Source organism: Solanum verrucosum, unplaced genomic scaffold (genome assembly GCF_900185275.1).
Source record: "Solanum verrucosum unplaced genomic scaffold, falcon-dt-bn FXZP01000261.1, whole genome shotgun sequence".
Classification (NCBI taxonomy): Eukaryota; Viridiplantae; Streptophyta; class Magnoliopsida; order Solanales; family Solanaceae; genus Solanum; species Solanum verrucosum.
The window spans coordinates 9,525,305-9,544,596 of record NW_026019969.1 but is presented as its reverse complement, the minus strand read 5'-3'; the positions used below and the strand labels follow the sequence as shown (position 1 = coordinate 9,544,596).

Below are 19,292 nucleotides of genomic sequence, written 5' to 3'. Positions count from 1 at the left end.
AAGAGCTATTGTGTTAATACAACGATCTTCCTCCCACTGCCAGCACATCCTATACCTTGCCACATGTATATGACTTGAACTACAAAGTGGATCCACTAGTCTATGCGAAAATGATTCATCTAAAAAGTATGACCATTTTCTACCCGTGATGGCTACATGGTTTATGGGGCTGTGAGTTATCTGAACTCTCCCCCATATCGGTACTCAATACTACTCCCAAAATATACTAGCTCTTTATGTTTTAAAAACATACCTCTTTCTGTGATTTGAGATTAGTGCTCAAAAACTTAGCTCAAAGGCTATCTTGGAAATCAAAATTTCCTCTCTTGCTTTATTGTGAAAGCATTAACTCTTTAACTGAAAACTAGTCCAAAGGCTCTTTACTGAAAAACTAGCTCAAAGGCTCTTTACTGAAACACTAGCTCAAAGACTCTTTTGAAAATCTCAGTTTTTCGTTCTTATTTAAATGTGAAAACATTTTAATTGTTTTGGAAATGCATAGTCCCCATATAATTTTGAAGAAATGAACTTCAATTTTACTCTTTACTGAACTCAAAACTTAAGTCTTCAAACAAAGTTAAAATACTTGTAAAAGACTTCTTAAAATATGGTTCATGTCGAATTATGGACGTGAACGACTCGATGCAAGGTTTTCAATAATCATAGATAGATCTCAATACTTGAAACTCAAGAACTTCACTAATACTACTCATTTCAAGAATGTTCAACTCATAGGGTTCATGCGGAATTATGAGCATGAACTACTCAACTCAAAGACTCAAATATACTTCTCATCTCAAGACTGTTCGACTTATAGGGTTCAACTCAAGGACTTCATGGGTAACATGTAATAGTGTCATGATTATAAATATAATCTCATAGGAGATTAGGAACTCAATACTCAAGACTTAGAACTTGAAGATACTACTTCTTTCAAAGATACTAAACTGATGGAGTTCATGCGGAAGTTATGGGCATAAACGACTTGACTCAAATGTCAATATATCAATAAGAAACTCAGGTATACGACTCTTCTTATTCTTTAACTTACTTCTTCAAAACTTAGTTCAAATCGATAGTTGATCTCAAAAGATTTACCGTTGAGCTCAAAGGCTTTCTTGAACTCTACTCTTAACTCTCTCTTGAATGTGAATTATGAATTCAAGAGTTATGGTTCATGATATGAAGGAACTCGTGATGACAAAGTAGACTCATGAGTACATTCTCCTCATCCTCACACTTACTTGCTCGAGTCTTGAAACAAGTTACTAGAAGTTGTAGAAGACTCCTCAAAAAAACTTAAAGGACTTTCTTAGAATATTCGACAGAATTCTCAAAAACTTAACTCATAACTTTACCTTGAACTTGAATTATGAATTCAAGGTTATGATCATGTTATGAATGATTTCTAGGTGTTTAGAAGTAGCTTAAAGTAGTTAGAATCGAAAATGAGTGAATGTGCACTTTAAACGAACTCCAACGGGGCAACCGACGACAAACTGGATGGGGCAGGCGACCTTGGCGCTATGGGTGGCGCGGGGCGCCAGACCCTAAACTTCAGAGGAGGGATTGGGGCGCTCTGACTGGCGCATCGTGCCAGGCCCCAACCCAGAAAATCCAATGAATTTTTCTTGCTCATTTTCTCACCCTAACTCGCTTAAAATCGAACGGTTTCTTCCCAATCACTTGGATTCGATTACTTAACATAAGTACACTCTAATATACTAAAAAAAACACTCAAATTACTAAATTTCATCTCAAGAAATCATCAAAACTCCAACACAACAAGATTTAGAATGAACTTCAAGAACACCTATCAAGAACTCATCAAGAACTCTAATCTTTCAACTTCAAGAATGAAATTTCGTTGGAAATAACATGATTGGCGTGTGGGTGAACTAACCCAACACTATGGAAGCTTACATACCTTTTAGGTATCACACCCATGGCGAAAATCCGCTACAACACACACAAATCTAGATGAACGTTTGATCCTCTCTTCTTTTCTCCTCTTCTCTCTTTTTCTTTTCTCTTCTTGAACTCTCAACTAAAACCCTAAGCGTAAAATAGGATTATAAAACTAAACCTAGTCAGATTAGACCCCTAAAATATTACTAAAAATAAATTAAATCTGATTGTATAAGGAAAAGACCAAAATACCCCTCTAAAATTCGGTTAACTTTCCTTAACAGGACAACCTAACTTCAAAAGGTCATATCTCACTCATCCGACCTCTAAACTTAGTAAACTCGGCGGCGTTGGAAAGATAATTCAAAGGTATTTCCTACGGTATTTGGTAGCACACCTAACTCATCCTGAGCTAGGAGTTATGGTCGTTTGAAGTCGACCCAAAACTCATACTTAAGCATAACTTGCAAAATTTCAGATTTTGCTATTTCCAATTTAGTTCTTTTTCGAACTCAAGGTGTTACATCTAGTGAACTTAACACTTAAGAAATTTTAATTCCTCGGTAAAATCCTACTCACAACAAAGGATGGTTCAAGTCTTAGCTCAAAAAATTTCTGGGGTGTTACACCAATACATAAACTCAAGTATTAAAAATGTTAAAGGGAAATCATAGACTATTTTGGTTAAGAAAACTAATTTATTGTTTAAAAAATAATAATCTACTTTAAAACAAATAGGACCAAGCACTCCAACACTTTTGAAAGTAGTACTATTTATATTAAAACTTCATTACTATAAGTCGTCTAATAAATAAATATATTATATTTTACAATATAATAAAGGGTATGTTGTACCAAATAAAATGAGGTGGAACTTATTCTGATTAACATACTATGTTATTTTAATTAAATTTTTCACTTATACTTTCACATTTGAAGTTTTTTTTTTGGTGGTAGGGTTGACTTAAACTCGATAAAAAAAAAATCTAGTATTAATTATATTGCATCTTAAAGATGTATAAAATGACTAATATAGAATCTCTGGTTAAAGTTTGATTTTAGGTCATAAAATTAATTAAGCGTCTCTCAACTAAGGGAAGATAAACGCAAAAAAAATATTTGAAAACATATATATTTATTTGGAATAACAAACCTTGAAAGCGATAAATGATTTTTGTACATAATAAATCATAGAAAATTAAAATAGAAAGAAAAATTACAATAAATCGATGAAGATAAACCTAAAACTACATTAAGGAAAGTGGTTTGTAATTACCAAAAATCCTCAAGATTATTCAATATATTATGCTAACATAAATATTTAAATTAATGATCCATAAAAGTGATTGAGCTAGTAAGATTAACCCAAATGTTTATATACGTCTAAGAGCAAATTCTATAATTTACTTAAAAAAACATATTATATTTTCACTATAAGATGAATCTGAGTAGAAGAAAATATATTATGAATAACTTTTCAGAGTTTTTGTTTAGTTGATGGTAAAAATAGTAAATAATATTTGCACAACATAAATTATAAGAATTTTTGGCTAAAATCATCTCTAAAGTATGACTTAAACCTAAAGTGCATCCTTGTGTTATATAAGTGAACAAAAAACATCCTTGCACTATCCAAAAATAGGGGTGTACATGACCGGGTTGGTTCAGGTTTTTCAAATATCAAACCAAACCATTTGTGTAAAAAAATTAAATTTATAAACCAAACCAAACTAATAAAAATCAGATTTTTTCGGGTTTTTCAACCTCGGGTTGGTTCAGATTTTTCAAATACCAAGCCAAACCATTGTGCCAAATTTTTAAATTTATAAATCAAACCAAATTAATAAACCTCGAATTTTTTCAGATTTTTGGATTTTTTCGGTAAAGTTTGCATACAAACATATAATTAACTTGTACTCCAAATATTTCTTTAGTCCAACAAAAATACAATTATCTAAGGTGTTTCTTAAGAAAATAACACAAAAAATGAGATGAGTACTGATGACACTAAAATATTTAATAAAAATAATAATGAAATCATCATATAAAATAAATATTGCAAAGTCATAAAGACAATGATCATAATTTAAAAGTACTAAATCATGCTAAAATAAGTTTAATAAGTATTAGTTACATTACTAAATATTTAAGGAAAATTAAAATTAGATTATGTATTTTAATTATCTAAACCAATGTAAAACGAAAGAACAAATATTCAATATTATTGTCATTCTTAGTGTTGAATTGATTTTCTTTTTGCATTAGAATTAATTTGATTTCGATTTAAGTTTTATTATAATTATCAACATCTATGAACTATAATCTTTATTGGACCATTCCGAATTTTAAGTTTTAAACTTGAAATAATATATTAAAAGATAAAAACTGTGAAATATTATAAGAAATATTTTAAAATTATATCAAAGTAAATATTTTTATGTATAAAATAAAATTTTAAAATTACATATATAATGTCAGGTTGGTTGTCTCGGGTTGAATTTTTTTAGTTAAAATCAGATTAGCCCAAATATAGTCGGATTTTATTTTCAATACCAAATCAAGTCAAACCAAACCATTAGTCGGATTTTTTTTCGATTTGACTCGATTTGCGATTTGGTTTGGTTTTCGATTCGGTTTTGTACACCCCTATCCAAAAACTTGCAAGATTCATCCTTATGTCTATTTTTATTTTAAGAAACTCACGCCACCAACAAAAAAATGTGCCAAGTCGAATGAATATATGTACACATGGTTAAGTTAGTCAAGTTGGGTGATTTTTCTAATTTTTAGAAATTAATGGTTTAAATCTATATATTTAAATTCTAAATATTCTTTGTAAAAAGTAAGGCCCAACACAACTCCAACTTCAAAATTTTCAATTTTTAAATTATTTTTTTTCATAACTAAACGCCTACGTAATTTCCCTAAATTTTCAGCATTTTTGTACATTTTATAAAATGTGAATTGGATTGTATATAACATACATACATACTGATTACTGGATATTTTTTTTAAAAAATAAATAAATAGTTGGGCGTAATATTTTTAAATATATAATCTTTCTAACCAACGGAACCTATTGTGTATAAATATTTCAAGACTTATGTATTGTTGCAAGTCAATTTACTTGATGATGCAAGAAAACATATAAATTTACAATACACAAAATTTAAATTTCGAGAATGAAAGATTCATTTCGAACTCATATCCTTAGTCTTTTTAGGTAACTTTGATCTTCTCGTCGTGGCAAAGACATGACCAAATTTTTAAAAAAAATTATTGATTCAATCAGTTTCTTAACAAAAATAAACTGGATGATGATTCTTATTATTTTTTGGATGGTATAAGGATGTCTTTTGCTCACTTAGATAATATAAGGATATACATTAGATTTGAGTCATAATTGAGGGACGATTTTAGTCAAAAACTCCAAACTAAAAAGTCTAAGCTAGCATCTCAAGTTTCAAAATATTTTTGATAAATAATATTTGGGTCAAATTTTTGGTGAAATTACACCATGTTTTTGGCCCCAAGTTTTTCCAAGAATATTTGACTACTTCAAAAAATATGATAAGTTCTAAAAACTATTAAAATACCCATAAATTTGTATTACCATTTTATAATGAATATGTTCCATTAAAAAATAACCTTATAATATAATTGATAACAATCAACAATTACAAATAAACAACATAGGCAACACAATACATTAATCGCATACTCAAGTTTGTCACTGATTCAATTATAATTATAAACCATTAAACACAAATTGTTCTTTTTTCTCAATTTTGTCACTAAAATTAGAACTCGAACTTTTTCGGAGGAGGTAGTAACAAATATTAGTTGGAATTAATGAATAATGAATATATTTTTTTTTTATAAAATATAAAAGTTTGGGGTAATCTTTGAATTTTTTAAAATTCCCAAATATTATAACTTGACCCAAATACTAGTATTTTCTAGTACTTAAAAATTTGGGAGGGAACTTGGGATACTTGGCCAATATATTTGTCAAGTTATATGACCCAATACCACTTCCCAAATTTTTCCAAGTATTCTTGGGGTCAAATGGGTCTTAAGCTAGCTTTGACCATGAATTCTAGATCATATTTTAAAAATTCATCTTTAATTATATGTTTGACCAGATATTTTTTGATTTATACCTTAAACAAATTCTTTAAATAAATCTTTGACCAAAGATTTTGAATCATATTATGAAAATCTGTCTTAATTTTTATTTTTTTCAAATTTCAAAAGGATTTTGAGAGAAATTACACTGTTACAAAAATTCATTTTTATTCTAAACACTACTACAAGTTCAAAGACCACTAATTTAAAACTCAAATTTTTAAGTTTCAAATTTTCAACTTCAAAATCTATATCCGAAAGCCAATAAAAGCAAAGTTATTATAGATTTATGGAAATAAATCTATAAATCAAGGAAAGTGATATCAAATTACCCAAAACCCTCAAGAATCAACGCGTTTATTTAAGAGTATAAATAAATGATCCACATGAATACGCGACTCAAACTGGTGAGATCAATCCAATTATATTCATGCACGTATAAACGTAAAACACTTAAAAACTTAATTTACCCTAAAATGTACAGTATTTTTTTTCACCAATATAAAATGAATCCGAATAAACCATGTGATGAATAACACTCTACACAAACGACTCAAACTAGTGAAATCAATTCAAATATTCATGCACGTATTATCATAAGACTCTAAAAATCGAATTCACTATTATTTTTTCTCTAGAATAAAAATAAATCTGAATAAAAAACATGGACGAACAATACTCCTACGTATGACATAATTTAAATTTCAAATTTCAAATTGGAAAATATTTTGGAAAAAAAGACAAATATTTCTGAAATAAAGGGAACCATATTCACACATGGTATAAAATTTAGGACTTAGGGTAAAATTAAAAAAAGAAGTTAACATGTGTTGTTAAGGCGCTATTTGAATAATTTTCATTCAAAAAAAGGCTCACAAACGGTCCAAAAATTCAAAAACGAAGCGGGTCATTTTTTGCATGCATGAAAATAACACAAACTTTTTTGAATTTTGAAAACAGCTCCACAGCGCTCCATATATACCCGCGCCTTCACCATTTTCTCACTCCCCTTTCTCTCTCTATATCTCTTTCTCTCTCTAGAATAAGCTCGAATCTGAGCATCTTCTTCATTGGGGAAGGCATAAAGCTCGGCTGAATTCTTCATCGTAAGCTTCTCTTTTCTTGATTCTATGGTTTATCGATTGGGTTTGTCAATGTGGTTGTTTAAAGATTTAATCTTTTTTGTTTCATGAGCATACATTTCGTTGTTGGTTTTTGTTAATCTGATGAAATTCATGTTAATTGTTTGTTATCGATGGATTTATTTACATGGGTTTTCTTTAATTTCTGCTCTGAATAAGCTTAAATCTGAGCATCTTCTTTGTTGCTGAAAGCCGAAAACTTGACTGAATCCTTCATCGTGAGCTTCTGTTTAACTGATTCTATAGTTAATCGATTTAGATTGGTAATGTGGTTGTTCAAAGATTTAATCTTTTTTGTTTCATGAACCTACATTTCGTTTTTGGTGTTTGTTAATCTGATGAAATTCATGTTAATTGTTCGTTATCAAAGAATTTCTTTACATGGGTCAATCGTTAATTTCTGCTCCTGATTTGTGTGCTACCCTAACCCCCAGCTGGCGTTAGTAGATTTAAGTTTTGGGCACTTGATGTAGGTTCATTTCTGTTTTAATTTATAGATGAGATATATATGTTTATATTAAATCAGCATCTAAGGCTGAAAAAGACAAATGTTTGCATTGGTTTAGTTAAAATTCTGAATTTTTTTTCTTGCCAAAGTTTGAATCTATAGATGTATATGTTATGTTAATGAAGTTTCATCTAATTCTTTGATAATTAAGATGTGTATATTGGCTAATGTTGTATTTGTGTTCCAGTGTGGTCATTTCTCCATATAATCATGGATTCGTTTTATCATATGCCATTTCAGTTAATCCATGTAGTCTGTAGATCTTTGTTCTGGCTTACTCATTGCGGATTACTAAAAATGACAACTTTTTACCATATGTACTTTTTTTTGAGTGGGATGAATTGAATGAATCCCACATCTAGTGAAGGTTGAGAACCCTAGCTTCCTTATAAAACTTGAGGAATCTTTTCTTTTCCGCTAGCTTTTGGAGTGCAAGTTAGCCTCATGATTTAATTTGACAGTTGGATAATAATGATAATATTTGTTTTTTATGTTCAAGATTATTATTTTTTAACAGATGAAAATTTTAAACCTTCTGTAATCAAGGTGCTTAAAATTTTGATGTTGCTTTTTTTCTTTTGTTATGATTTGTAACTGACCATAACCTGTTTGATATCTCTACCCAGAAAAAATGGACTTTTTGCCAGATGCCATTGTCCCGTGCATCTTAGTCTATGTAACCAATGCAAAAGATGTGGCTTCTGCTTCTTGTGTATCAAAGAGATGGAAGGAGTCAATTCCTTATCTCAACAAGCTTGTCTTCACTCGTAACATTTTTGATGATGTTAAGAGGTTCTCTCCTGATGACATTATTGGGCACATGGTTTCATCAATTAATAAATTGGAAGAACTTGTTGTGTACTGTCCTTTTAGTGGTTCTGGCCTAGCGTCATGGCTTTCATTGGCAGGACATTCTCTACGGAAGCTTGAACTAAAGATGGATGACAACCTTGTTGATATGAATTCTTGCTCCAGGAAGTTGGACAGTATCGGAGCAGCAACGAATTTGGAGTCATTGAAACTTTGGGGTGTGAATATGACTCGTGGCCCAAAATGGCACACTTTCCATAAGCTTAGAAATCTTGAAATAGTTGGTGCAGTAACAGATGACTCTAACCTCCATGCTGCATTAATGGCTTGCCCCAATTTGAGTAACCTGTTGCTCCTTGGTTGTGAAGGACTGACAGATGTCTTTATTGAGCTTCCTCATCTGGAGAAATGCAAACTTGATTTCAATGGCTTAGGTAAATGCTCCCTTACTGTCAATTCTCCGAAGCTTCAACATTTGGAAGTGCAAGGCTTTAGTGGGATCAGAGTCCCTGCGACTCAATTTCTCAGAGACCTCATCATTTCTAATACTGCAGGTACTGAAAATTCCATTTTTAAATACTATTTTAGTGCTCTACTTTCAAACAGTATCACAATCAACCAACTTTTATTGTAGGACGGGTTGGTGCTCTTGATTTTGGAAAGCTTGTGGCACTTGAGTCATTGGAGATGAGAGGAGTTCAATGGTGTTGGAGTGCTATACACTATATGCTTCAATTGGCAAGTGAAGTCAAGCATCTCCTCATGAAGGTGGAATTCACCGGGGATTTTGATGCTCTTCAGCCATTTCCTGAGATTGATATTGTTGATTTCTTTAACAGTCATCCCAAGCTAACAAAATTTGAAATCCATGGTGCCATGTTTGCTGCTCTTTGCCAGAGAAACAGTTTGAGAAATGTGAGTCTTTAGTTTCTCCTTGCTCAATGGTTCCTCATGGTGCACTTAATGTTTGTTTAGCTAGTTCATGACATTTGAAATCTTGGATGTTTGCAGGTGGACTCCAGATTTACGATCCCTTGCCTTGAGGAGGTTGTAGTCACCGTTAGGTCACCACTGAATGCTGAACAAAAGATGAGTACTCTAGAGTCTCTAATCAACTGTGGAAAGAAACTGAGGAAGATGAGAATAAGAATTCTTCAGATGAAGAGCAGCCATAGCAGCACAGATGATTTTTTTGAGGATATTTGCAAATTCACTCACAGTCATCGCAGGATTGTTTCAATCGAATAAAAAAGAGTAGCCCAGTGCACAAGGCATCCCGCATTAGCAGGGTCCTCGGAAGGGCAGCACACCCATTGTTTCAATTGAATAATGATTGGATATTTCCTTGTTCTCTTTGATTTTTATAGGAACATACTTGGACCATTTCCTTCTCAGTTCCTAGACATTTGTAATTTTATTTTTGTACCTTCTGAATTTTATAGCCAGACTTGGAGCTCAGGTGTTTTAAATTTTAAGCCAGATTAGAGGTGTTGAGGAAAATCATATATGAATTTCTTTGGTTTTAGATGAAATCCTTGCTTTTTTTGGAAATTGAGATGCTTAATTTTCATTTTTTGCTATATCCATTGCAAAAGCTTCTATATTGTCAGTACAAAGAAAAAGAGTTCAGTAGTTTACTATGGTCAGTGTAATGTCCATAGTACAACGAGAAGGAGTTTACTATGGTTAATGCAGTGAGATTTGTGGAACTAGTCATGGCTTGATGCTTATTATTGGAAAAGCTGTTCCTATGAAGCATTATAGGTCTCCGGTATCCAATTGAGGGCTTCACTTACAGTAGAGGAAAGCCAATTAATTGAGGGCTTCGCTCACTCATTCTTACCTTTGCCAATGACATGTTTTTTTACATATTGTTATGTTTTAAAATTGTCCTACAAGCATTTCTCTATTGATAACATTCATTTTTGGAAAGTAAAATGATAAATTCTATTATGTTATTGAGATGTTTAGCTTCAATCAATCTTAATGACATAATCATCGAAGATTATTATCACATGTGATGTCAAATTTTGTTACTAATTACTACCTCCTTAACTATGGGAAAAATATGTGGAGTGTTATTTTTATGATAATATAATATAGGAATAAAAATGTATGTATGAGTAATGAGTCTGTAATGTACTTGATTAAGAACACTTAAATTAATAAAAATACCCTCAAATTATAAAGTATTAACAAATTTGTTAACCCAAACACGAAATACTTTACAAATCCTCTTTGAACTAGATAAGATAGTTATATAAGTGTAATTGGTTATTACATAAAAAGCAGATAATGTACCCATTATATAAATTCTTTACACTATCAATATATATTAAGTTAAATTAATGTATCATAGTTATAATATATATCGATAGCATAAATAATTTATATGGCCAGCAAATATATTATTTAAAGGTTTGAATTTCAACTATTTTATCTTGATTGAAATGTTTTTTTTTGTGCAATTGATTAACGATGAAATTGCTTGTATTTTTATTTTATTTTTTGAATATTTCTGAACCTATAACATGTTAGTATGACATAAATCAGACATCTCTTAAAAAGGAAAAATCATATATTTCTATTAAATGGATATATGTAAATCAAAGTCGAACAATATAATTACCAATTTATCGCCAAAATTAAGAATGCTAACATACCACACTGTACCATGTTCACCCCTACCAATAGCTATACTAGCTGTTATCGAAGCAATTTCATAACTAAGGGAATTATCATGACAACTAAGAAATATATCAAGAATGAGCTCTCAGTCAAAGAAGCGAATCCAAAATTTAAAATTAACGGATTTAACATTAAAATTACGGATTCAAGAATAATACATTTGTTGGATTTTAGTAAATTTTTACTCACACATAATTAATATAGACATACACACACTTTGTGTTGAAAATTATGAATTCAGATGAACCTGTAATCAAAAGTCGAGAGAATTCCGCTGCTTAAATAAGCAAGACTGCTTCAGAGAATGTACAACAAGTCAACAACAATGTCCACTGAAATGATCAAGTGAAGAACAAATCTAAGTCATGAAACCTTTGCCTTCAATATCTAATACAGTAAAAGGTAGATCCACTAAAATCACATAAAAAGTGCCAAATGATGCTAGTCCTAAGATTTTATCTGCCAACTAGAATGTAACTTCAACCAAAGAAAGTCTAAATTAGCTTCTTCTTTTGGAAATATCGCTTCAGATACAATATTTGTAAAACCGCTGCCAGGACGCAGACTCCCAAGGATGCAAGACTAAAGCTAGCCACCCGCGTATTAGTTATTTCACTAACCGCCCGCATCTCTGCTTCTCTGGAAGGACATAAAGAAGATGGTATAAAGGTGAAAGAACAAGAGCAAGTAAGTAAACCAAAAGCATTGCATCTATAAACATATTTTAAAAAGTACCTGGTCTTTAAGTATATCAAATTTTCATGAATGGCCTCCACAGCTCCCTCAAGCTTTCTCAGCTCAAGTTCAATACCCTACTAGAGGCAGAAATTTCAGTAAAATTTCTACAGCTTCCAGAAAAGATCTATTAATCTACTTATCAGGAAAAGAAAAGCCAAAGTATGATCCTTTACCGATGTATCAATTGTACAGAAGGAGATAACGACTACATAACCGAAGCTTAAACAAGTTACAATACAAGCTTTTGTCAGAATTTTCTATTGCTAAACTAAATTGTCCTGATCTTGGATGAATCATTGAGTTCAACTTCCATCACGGAATGAAGCTTCCACAAAGCCTTTTTCCTGAATGATTTATAAGGTGACAATTCTAGCTTTCATAATCAAATCATAATTAATGCTAAAGATTGATAGTTAACTCCTTGAACATCCTAAGTCACAAAGTCCATGGGGCCATCCCTCCATCCTCACAAGAAGGAGAACATTCATGTGTCCAACCACTTGCCAACTCCAGAAACAATAAGCAAAGACACACAAAGGAATTAATGAACTCAAACCTCAGCATAAAGTCATGAATTAACCTTATATGCTCAGGACCACCATGCATAAATGGTTCATAAACAAAGGGTCTTCTACCAACTAAGGCAAAGTGTTCAAACGCACATAGAGGGCAGTTCGGTAAACAAAGCTCCCGCTTTATGTAGGGTCCAGAAAGGACCACACCAAGGAAAGGATAAACAAACAAACAAGCAACATAATTTCTCTTGGCAGTTAAATTGACTGTCCTATAAATCAGGTTACTTATTTTTTTTTGAGAATTAAATCAGGTTACTTATTCCCTATTGACTATCTTACTCAAAGTAAGAATCATCCTCGTACTCCCTCTGTCCAATTTCATATGACAATATATGATTGTACACAATATTTATGAATCTGTGACTTGTGTACTAAATTAGTAAATAGTAATAATGGAGAAAATATTAAATTTAAACAGAATGTTTGTTTGACTAAGAAATATCACATAAAACAGTTCAAATTTAAATAGTTAAATGGAATTTACGTTCTTTAAATTTGTATGACATGATATTAAATGAAATTGTGTCAAACAATTATGATGTCCCAAAATATAGATGCCATACAGAATAGGCCAATACTTTTTTTTCTTCAAACTGTGGACAATAAGAGATTTTACTAATTGACGCTCTCTCCATAGCTCTCCATGATTTCAAATCCAAATGACATCGATGACATTGATTTCCCTCATTAAAGAACTCTAGATTCATTTATACCATTATTAAACTATGGCCTTATTGACTCGTTAGTGAAACATGCTTCAAATTTATAGCTTTTAGTCCCCTTTTGTCCCTTGAGGGTTCGTACTTTCTTCAAACTAGCACGCTTTGGTTTCAGACAATTATGTTACGAACGAAGATCAAAATCTGAAAGGACAACAAAATAAGGCCCCACCTCTATCTTCTCCTTTCTGGCAACTGATTCCCAATCCTTGGCAGCAATTCCGGTTTTCCAGTCAAGGCCAACATTTAAGCTCTTACCTCCTGGATTATGACCATCTTCAACCCAAAAACAAGCTAGATAGTTGCCAGCCTCAGTTGTTGTGAAGGCAAACTGACCATGTGTCGTGTTCTCATTGTGATGAAGGGTGTTCCCAAATGGTGAGGTGACCTGCACAAGTAATAACATACTATAAGATTCACTACAATAGCAGAAATGATGAAATATGATAAATCAGACACAACATCTCCTGTAAAATTTGTACAGATGTTCTAGCCAACAAAAGGACGATAAACTATTTCAGTAAAACAAAGTAAAGAAACTTGAATCTTGAGAAAACACTCGCAATACCACTTTAAGTTTAAAACACGTCCTAATGTGTGTGTGTGAGAGAGACAGAGTCATTCAGGGCACAAGCCCATGAGATTTAATATTTGTTATCGATTAATCGAGCAATCAGGGATATACAAACATAATACACTACCCAGCTTATGAGTTGATGCTTTGAATCATTGGAGCTGTCTAGACTTTAGTAGTACAATAAACAAGAAGGTGAAGCAGTAGAGAAACATAAACAATTAAACTAAGAATACTATAATCCTAAGCGTTTAATCTGTTCTATGCAATCAAAGACAATGTTGGGACAAAAATTATTTGAATACAACCATCTATTTACTTAATTAGGGGAGAGCAGGGTAGTTTAAGGTGTGACTATTGAAATATTTGCAGGCTTGGCAAGGAATCTCTCCCATAATGCTAACTTACACATACATTTTCCTCCACTTTCTCCATGCAAATATACCTCCTTACCGCTCCTTGTACTAAACGGTAACCCAATAAAAACACCTGCATGAACGTGACACAAGGTGACAAGAAAAGAAGATTTACGTAGTGGTTTTCTTTTATCCTTTGCCAAAAGCCTGAAGACTTAATCTGCCTACAGTATGGCTTTGAAAATCTGCACCCTTGTCAACAGATAACTTAAGAGACTCAACTTTGACAAGCAGTTGAGTATCAAGTATAAGCAGGATCCCTATTCTATGAACTAGAAAAAGGAGAGTACTGTATTTGTATCAATAAAGATGATAACTTTTTTAAATTCTTTTGAAGGAACAAAGAACATATCAGCATCAAATAAGTAAAATCATCACACTATATACTAACTAATCACACTCCTATCAATAAGCATGCACAATTTTATTTGCTGTGAGTTTCACCTAAAATGATTAATGTAGCGGATTTAAAGAGCTTTCTGTACATTATGGAGAGTTGGGATATTTTAGTATTTTCTAATTTCTAATAGTCTACTTTATAGATAGGTATATGTTAAATGTAACAAGATTCAAATTGTAACTGTATCAAATATTACATGGTCAAGTTGAGACGAGTTTATACAGTTCACTCTCAACAACTAATTAGATGTCACTTATGCTAACTTTTCCAAACTTGTATCCAACCACACAGCAAGCTCAAGCAGGTTAAACAAGGAGGCTGCAGACAGAGCCTGCTTAAGGAAATGTTGCAAAAAACTGGTGTGTGTGTGTTGGGGGGGGGGGGGGGGGGGGGGGGGTATGTAAATTCAGGGAGCGACAGTCATGTCTGCCCCATAGCTTTTCCCTTGGAACCCATGATGCCAAGTGACACGTCCAATCTTAAAACCTTTAAGATTGATGTAGAATGTAGAGCCTAAGTTGATATTATCATGTGACCAACTAAAGCACAAGGCTACAATTAAAATTCAGCTAGAAATTGGATTAAGCTTATAGGGTGAAATAACTAGCAGCACCAAGTACAACGACATTGCAGCAAATTGAATCATATGATGATGCAGGAGCAAGAGCAGAACCAAAATCAATTTCAGCAGCATCATATCATTGGCCAAAGCCAAATATAAGTGTCTGATTCACCTTGATATGGAGCCTATCTAATACCTATTGTATGTGAGGTGCCAATGTAAACAAAGAAGATTATGCCTAACTACCCTTTAAGCAGATCAAATCACAGATTCATTTACATAAAGAAGAATTGAAGTACGCCAGCAAACTATGCATTCCCTAATCTTAAACTAAAACTAATTAAAACCCAGGTTCGAATTCCAGCTACAAAAACCCTCTACCCAAGATTTGGTACCCGGTCGTTGTTCACGGGGCTGCTAACTAATACAGAGTAGAGTATAAAACAAAAAAAGATAGAATCGGAGTATGGGATACCTTGACGGAAATGGTGGGGCTGGGATGGGTATGATCATCGGGAAGGGCATAGTAATCAGCCAAAACGACGACGTTGTTGTGAAGTTCTTCAGAAACACATTTAGTTCCAATGGGGGGAACAGTCAACCATATAGCTTGTCCCGTGTGCAATAAACAGAGTAGCATGAAGAATATCCATCTGCTCATGTCACCCATCATTCCCTTTTACTTGAAGAATTTTGACTGACAGAGCTTTGGGATCTTCAAAAATGGAAATCGGAGAAGGAGATCGATCTTCTCGTATTTTGCTTTGCAATTGATTAATTATTACACTGTATGAACCCATTGGGTTTAGTTATAGGATCCATGGGCCTCTTTGGTGAATTTTGACTAGTTTTTGCTAATTTTCCCTTAAAATTATACTCGGATATGTGACACATTTTCCTTATTAATTCGTCTCAAAGAAATGTCAGCTTATTATAATTTGAAATAATTTAATTTTAAAATTTTCATACTAGTCTTAATTAATTTAAACCACTATTTAAAATTGGTGTTTACTGCATAGCTTTTGGAAATAAATTTTAATAATAAAACATGAGTTATACGATCATTATGAAAAAATACTCATAATATAAGCTTAGTACAAAATTATTATTTTTATAATAAACTAGATAATACATTATTCAAAAATCATAACACAATATCTTAATAAAAACTACAAATACCACACAATTACCACTTGCCGCATATTCGTTAATTCTATATCTTCCCACAATTTACAAACAATTCCTTCAGAGCGAACATGCATTTCTTACATCGGGAGTGTATTTACTGAAGGAAAGAGGTAGATAGAATTAGTCGGACTATGATTAATCTCCCTCATCGAGCTACAGCGCGCAAGCTATACTATATGATACGCTAGCTCAGCCACAGCCCACATGCATGATATTAGTTGATATTTAGCAGTCATATGTCTTGAAAAATAATTATTTTTTCTCGATATGTTAAAAATGACAAGTAAAAGTGAAAATATATTTTTAAATTAGTGGATAAATAAAAGTGAATGGAGAAAGTATATGGACTACTTAATATTAATGATGGAAAGATATATCCAAATCATTTGGGTAATTAGTAATACCATTTTTTCTTCTAATGTTTGATAAATTAAACCATTTGGTCTTTAAACCTTTCAAAATGTACTTCTTAAGTGCCAAATCATATGAGAAAAAGGACATGTAAAAAATGAATTTTACATGTTTAATGCAAAACTAGATTACATAGACAACTTTCTAAACTTGGATTTGTCGATGTTTCTTATATTACCCTCTACGTACTATAACTAGTAATTAATTATTCTAAATTAATTACTATTCCCTCCGTCCAACAATAATTGTCCACTATTGACTTGACACACCTCTTAAGAAACAATAAATAATAGGGTTACTATTACTATTTTATCCTTTGACTTTATTAAATTTAATGCTTTGAGAAATGTGTTAAATGATAAATAGTATTTAATAACAAGGATAAAATGGATACAAAAAGTAAATTATCTCTTGATTTTCTAAATTGAACAAGTATTATTGAACAACTATTTTAGTATAATGGATAACTATTATTGGACGGAGAAAGTAATACTGATCATCATGATTTTGGAATAATGGAAGATGGAACTAATGACTTGCCAAACTTTTGGTAGAATTTGCCTAGACTACTGTTATCCATTGGGCTCTAGATCTGACCTTCTAATGCATTTAAACTGTTTGTCATAATTTTCCATAAATATGAGATCCTATTGTAACAATTTTTCATTAATAATAAATATGTACATTATTTGTTATTCTTTTAAGGCATGCAAAGTCAAACGTTAAAATTATAAATGAAGGAGGGAGAAACAATTGTTACAAGATACATATATAGTAGTAATACTTTAATTAATTAATATATTTAATCAGATAACAAGACTTTAGACCGTTCTCTAAATACTTATATGGCTTATATTTTATAATATGATAATATTAACAGATTTTGTAACAGTTTACCGAGAGGATCAACAATGTCTAGAAAAATTAAATTAATTGGCTATATGATCAAGTGGAAAAGAATTTAGTAGAATTATAGAACATATTGACTATAACCAAAAGACGAAATGATCTGATGAACCTTATACTTGTATGAGTTTGTATTCTGAACACAACTACTTAATCATTTGTCAATTGAACCCTTAAACTAAATTAAAATAAAACTTTTAAACCCTCTGACAATTGACCGAGCTTACGTGACATTTGTTTTACTGAGTCAATTATAGAGCGTGGTATCACACTTGTGAAAGCGAATGGAAACATGAATTTACTTGAAAAATAATAAAAAGAAGAAAGAAAAATACAAAAGTGCCCAACCCTCCCGTTTATTCCGCTACATCTCCTCCCTATTTCTTCCATTGAACCTCCGTCGTCAATGACTACGGTTTTTTTTTCCAGAAAAATTGCATAAACAAAACTTAACAACAAACTTTAGTGATTGCTCACAAGTGAGCCAAAGGTCCTATTCTCTAATTTCACTAATAGCTGCTGCAAAAGTAGAAGCTAACATTCAAGCTTTGGCACAAACTTGGTCACTTCATCTTTTTATTCCTGGAAGCGGACATGACGATTCACATGATGAACAAACTTTCAACATTCAAGCTTTGTTTGATTTGTTATAAGCGTTTTAGTCTTATTCTTCACATAGAAAAATTCAATTTCAACAGCCGAAACAAGCCTCACGAATAGAGCACCAACCTTCCTCTTGTCACTTATTAGCTTATTTGTTAGAGACAAAGATGTTCAACGAAGAACATTGCTAGCTGAGGAAGAAGAACCATAGCAAACCCTAAAAATGAAAACAATTCCTGTTGATTGTGGTTGAGGGTTGGGGGAAGTGCAGAAAATCAAAGAGAAATATCAATTTTTAATAGAAACTTATTTTTTTGGCCTTTTATTTAATTTTGATTAATATAATAAAAAATATTTATTAGGATAATTATGACATGGCATTATTATATGTGACATGGATATGACATGTCATTTATGTAAAGGAGAGTGAGCTACACACATAGGTGGAAGGGTTTAAAAGTCTCATTTTAATTGAGTTTAAGGGTTCAGTTGACAAATGATTAAGTAGAAGTGTTCAGAATACAAACCCATACAAGTAGGAGGGTTCATCAAACCATTCCACCTAACCAAAATAACTAAAATATTACAGAAGAATAAAGTTCAATAAAAAGATAGAAGTGAAATTTTACTAGATAAGTTCGAGGTGTTTTATTAAGATTTAGGCCACTAGCTAAGCTAGGAGTGCCCCTTGCCTTAAATGTTTAAGTAGCTCATCAAAGGAAGCGTGAAAGTAAGCAAGCGCCAAGCAACTGCTTGGTGGGACCATCCGTTATCGGTCCCAAACTTAACCTAATACTGCCACCCCTAAGATTGGTGTGGACTGTGGAGTTATAAATACTCCACCATCCAGAGGTAGACCCACCCTTGGTCAAGGGGTGTCAAGCGATATCCCTTTGCTGGAAAGTTACGGGGTCAAATTATATATATATTGACACTCCTTGACACAAGTGAAAAGATTAGTCCATTGGTTAATGGGTTGCAAAAGTTTCTTAAAGTTGTGTGTTCAAGCCTCGCAA

The 19,292-nt window shown here is 32.2% G+C and overlaps 2 protein-coding genes across 2 annotated transcripts; one reads left to right on the top strand and one right to left on the bottom strand.

Annotated features, from left to right (window-relative positions):
* Positions 1-8,317: 8,317 nt before the first annotated feature.
* On the top strand, positions 8,318-9,831 carry LOC125816335 (F-box protein At1g10780). Its single transcript, XM_049495925.1, has 3 exons — positions 8,318-9,050; positions 9,131-9,411; positions 9,508-9,831. Exons 1-3 carry the CDS (start codon positions 8,318-8,320, stop codon positions 9,742-9,744), a joined length of 1,251 nt encoding a protein of 416 aa, XP_049351882.1. The 3' UTR covers positions 9,745-9,831.
* Positions 9,832-11,446: 1,615 nt separating this feature from the next.
* On the bottom strand, positions 11,447-15,885 carry LOC125816349 (transmembrane emp24 domain-containing protein p24delta3-like). Its single transcript, XM_049495945.1, has 4 exons — positions 15,644-15,885; positions 13,389-13,604; positions 11,920-11,996; positions 11,447-11,823 (listed from the first exon to the last, which is right to left on the bottom strand). Exons 1-4 carry the CDS (start codon positions 15,839-15,841, stop codon positions 11,679-11,681), a joined length of 636 nt encoding a protein of 211 aa, XP_049351902.1. The 5' UTR covers positions 15,842-15,885; the 3' UTR covers positions 11,447-11,678.
* Positions 15,886-19,292: the final 3,407 nt, after the last annotated feature.

Bases quoted from the DNA above. Each gene is read 5' to 3' on its own strand.
- LOC125816335 (XM_049495925.1), top strand. From the start codon at position 8,318: ATGGACTTTTTGCCAGATGCCATTGTCCCGTGCATCTTAGTCTATGTA. The intron at 9,051-9,130 runs GTACTGAAAATT...CTTTTATTGTAG, and splicing joins CATCATTTCTAATACTGCAG to GACGGGTTGGTGCTCTTGAT. The intron at 9,412-9,507 runs GTGAGTCTTTAG...GGATGTTTGCAG, and splicing joins AGAGAAACAGTTTGAGAAAT to GTGGACTCCAGATTTACGAT.
- LOC125816349 (XM_049495945.1), bottom strand. From the start codon at position 15,841: ATGATGGGTGACATGAGCAGATGGATATTCTTCATGCTACTCTGTTTA. The intron at 13,605-15,643 runs GTATCCCATACT...TTACTTGTGCAG, and splicing joins GCCCCACCATTTCCGTCAAG to GTCACCTCACCATTTGGGAA. The intron at 11,824-11,919 runs GTACTTTTTAAA...ATGTCCTTCCAG, and splicing joins TTGATATACTTAAAGACCAG to AGAAGCAGAGATGCGGGCGG.